The sequence below is a fragment of the Acanthisitta chloris genome, unplaced genomic scaffold, assembly GCF_000695815.1.
Source record: "Acanthisitta chloris isolate BGI_N310 unplaced genomic scaffold, ASM69581v1 scaffold14271, whole genome shotgun sequence".
NCBI classification, from domain to species: Eukaryota; Metazoa; Chordata; class Aves; order Passeriformes; family Acanthisittidae; genus Acanthisitta; species Acanthisitta chloris.
In genome coordinates this window covers 1-2,661 of record NW_008655641.1, presented here as the reverse complement: position 1 = coordinate 2,661, position 2,661 = coordinate 1, and the positions used below count along the sequence as shown (strand labels likewise).

General features: G+C 46.6%; 1 protein-coding gene across 1 annotated transcript in view; it reads left to right on the top strand.

Annotated features, from left to right (window-relative positions):
- The window catches only part of PUS7 (pseudouridylate synthase 7 (putative)), a gene marked incomplete at its 5' end in the record, with an annotated part of 7,594 nt that extends 6,782 nt beyond the window's left edge, over positions 1 to 812 (top strand). The window contains one exon of the mRNA XM_009084003.1: positions 580 to 812. Within this exon, the coding sequence (XP_009082251.1) occupies positions 580 to 716 (137 nt within the window). The remainder of the gene's footprint in view (positions 1 to 579) is intronic.
- Positions 813 to 2,661: the final 1,849 nt, after the last annotated feature.

The following is a 2,661-nucleotide window of genomic DNA, read 5'->3' as shown; positions in this document are numbered from 1 at the left end:
TTTCAACTGCTACATATTGAAAGGTCTTTAAGGAAGAGCTTTCATGTCACTAGAGTGCTAAGCAATGGTATTAATGATTTCTGAAGTGTGTGACTAAATAAGGACCCTTATTCCTCAAGGGTGCAATAGGCATCTGTAAAACTGAGCAAATGCTTAGCAGGAAATGTCTGTGCAATTAATGAAGGTGGAATTAAGCCACAAATTATCTGTATGATTGAGCTTGTGTCATTTGTGCCCAACACAAGAGATGATTCAAATACTTAACTCTGGTCAGAAGGTGTTTCGATGCTGCTCTCCAGAAGTGAAGAGAGGCTAAGAATTCAGTTTTGAAAGGACAATCTTTGCTTGTAAAAGAAGAAAACTCTCAAAACACCACTTTGTGCAGAGGGAAAGCATTAAAAAGAAGTTTTGTGAAATTTCACTGGGGGTTGTAAATAGGAGTGTGGTGGTTGTGCTCGTTCTGCTTTATAGGTTGGGGGGTTGGTGGTGGATAGTGTTAGTCCAGTTTAGGTGGCATCCAGGATAAATATGACACTTTTTAACATTTTTAACAACTTTTTCTCTTACACCTTGTGACAGATGGTAAATTCAGGGCACTGAAGATGGAGTTCTCCCTTCCCCCATCCACTTACGCCACCATGGCGATTCGAGAAGTTCTGAAAATGGACACCAGCATCAAGAACCAGACACAGCTGAATACGACCTGGTTGCGCTGAACGAGCTGCAAGACTGCTTGATTTTAACATTATATATATATACATATATATATACAAAGTGTTTTCTTATTTACATGTTCTGTACAAATCTTTAAAAACGGACGGTAAGAGATTTGTATTTTTTTAATTCTTTTTAGTGCTAGCATTTAACTTCAGTAGTGATTTGCAAGGTGGTGGCTGTAAAATAATGTAGATCTTAGTGAGTGGTGCTTTTTACTGAATGAGCTTTTTACTGAATGAGCAAGTTGCTTGAGCTGTAACGTGGGTACATCTTTAGAAATGGGTTTGTCATGGCATCAGACCTGGAAGAATGTTTAGCTTGCTTTCTTTGGCAAGTACTGAATGTTTTGGGTGAGTCCAGCACACCTTGAAGCCTCTTCAAATACATGAACTTACAGCTGAGGAAGATGAGTTACAAGAGAATGTAGATGTTGATGAACATACCACAGGATTCTTTGCTGGTAGCATTTGCACTGATGCAGCAGGGGATTGTTAGCCAAGGCTTTTCTTGTGCTGTAAAGGTGTATGACTGTTTTAAATTGTCTTTTCATGGAGAAAATACTTGTGTGTATTTTCCAGCTAATACCTGTACCAAAGAACAGGTATTGAAAATAAATGAACCTCAAAGTGTCTGACCCTGGATCAGTAACTGGTTCCTTTGTGCCTCTCCCCTGCATGTTGCTGGTGGAGAATGAGACAGGATTTGGGTTTGGAAAACGAACTACTGTGAAGGTGTTTTAAAAAGATACTGGTTTAGAAACTGAAAATGCAAATCATAGAATTTTTAGGTGTTGGAGTGGACCTTAAAGATCATTTAGTCCCAACCCCCTGCCCTGGGCAGGGACACCTCCCACCAGAGCAGGTTGCTCAAGGTTTCATCCAACCTGGCTGTGAACACTGCCAGGGTTGGGGCATCTACTACCTCCTTGGGCAACCTGTGCCAGTGTCTCACCACCCTCACAGGAAAAAACATTTTCCTAATATCTAACCTAAATTTCCTCTCTTTCAGTTTGTGCTCATTATCCCTTGTCCTGTCACTGCAGCTCCTAGGCAAGAGACCCTCCCCAGCTTCCCTGGAGCCCCTTCAGACACTGGAAGGTTGCTCTGAGGTCTCCACACAACCTTCTCTTCCCCAGGCTGAACAGCCCCAACTTCCTCAGCCTGTCCTCACAGGGGAGATGGTCCAGTGCTCTTAGCAACTTTGTGGCCTCCTCTGCACTCCAAGTCCTTCTTACACTGAGGGCACCAGAATTGTGGTGGGTCTCATGAGAGCAGAGTACAGGGGAAAACCATGTCCTCTAACCTGCTGCTCCCATTCCTCTGGATGCAGCTCAGGATTGGATTTGCTTCCTGTGCTGTGAGCTCACACTGCAGCTCAGGGTGAGTTTCTCACCCACCATCACCCCCAAGTCTTTCTCCTCATTCCTGCCCTCAGTTCCTTCCCCACCCAACCTGTAGCTGTGCCTGGGATTGCCATGGCCCAGACGTGTGTGACCTTGCGTGTCATTTTTGTTGAATTCCATGAGGTTTGCATGAGGTTTCCCACCTCTCAATCCAGGTCCAATAAAAAGCTGATGTTGATAAAACCATGCCAATGTACGACAGCCCCCAGGGCTGGAGAGCCCCTGGTGCCCGTGCCGTGTGCGAGGAGCAGCAGGGGCCGCGGCGTTCCCACGGGAATGCTGTTCCCTCTTCCCTTCCCCGGCTGTTCCATCCCGGACTGCCCTGCCGCGGTGTTCGCTGCCCGGGGCTGTTCCCTGGGGCTGTTCTGCTCTCCTGGCTCTCCTGCTCCTCCCCTGGGGCTGTTCCCTGCACTGTTTGTTCCCCGGGACTCCTCCCCGCGCTGTTGGTTCCCTGTTCTGTTCCCTGTTCTGTTCCTGGTGCTGTTGTGTTTCTCGGTGCCGTTCCCTATTCTGCTCCCGGGGCTGCTCCCCCGGGACTGTCT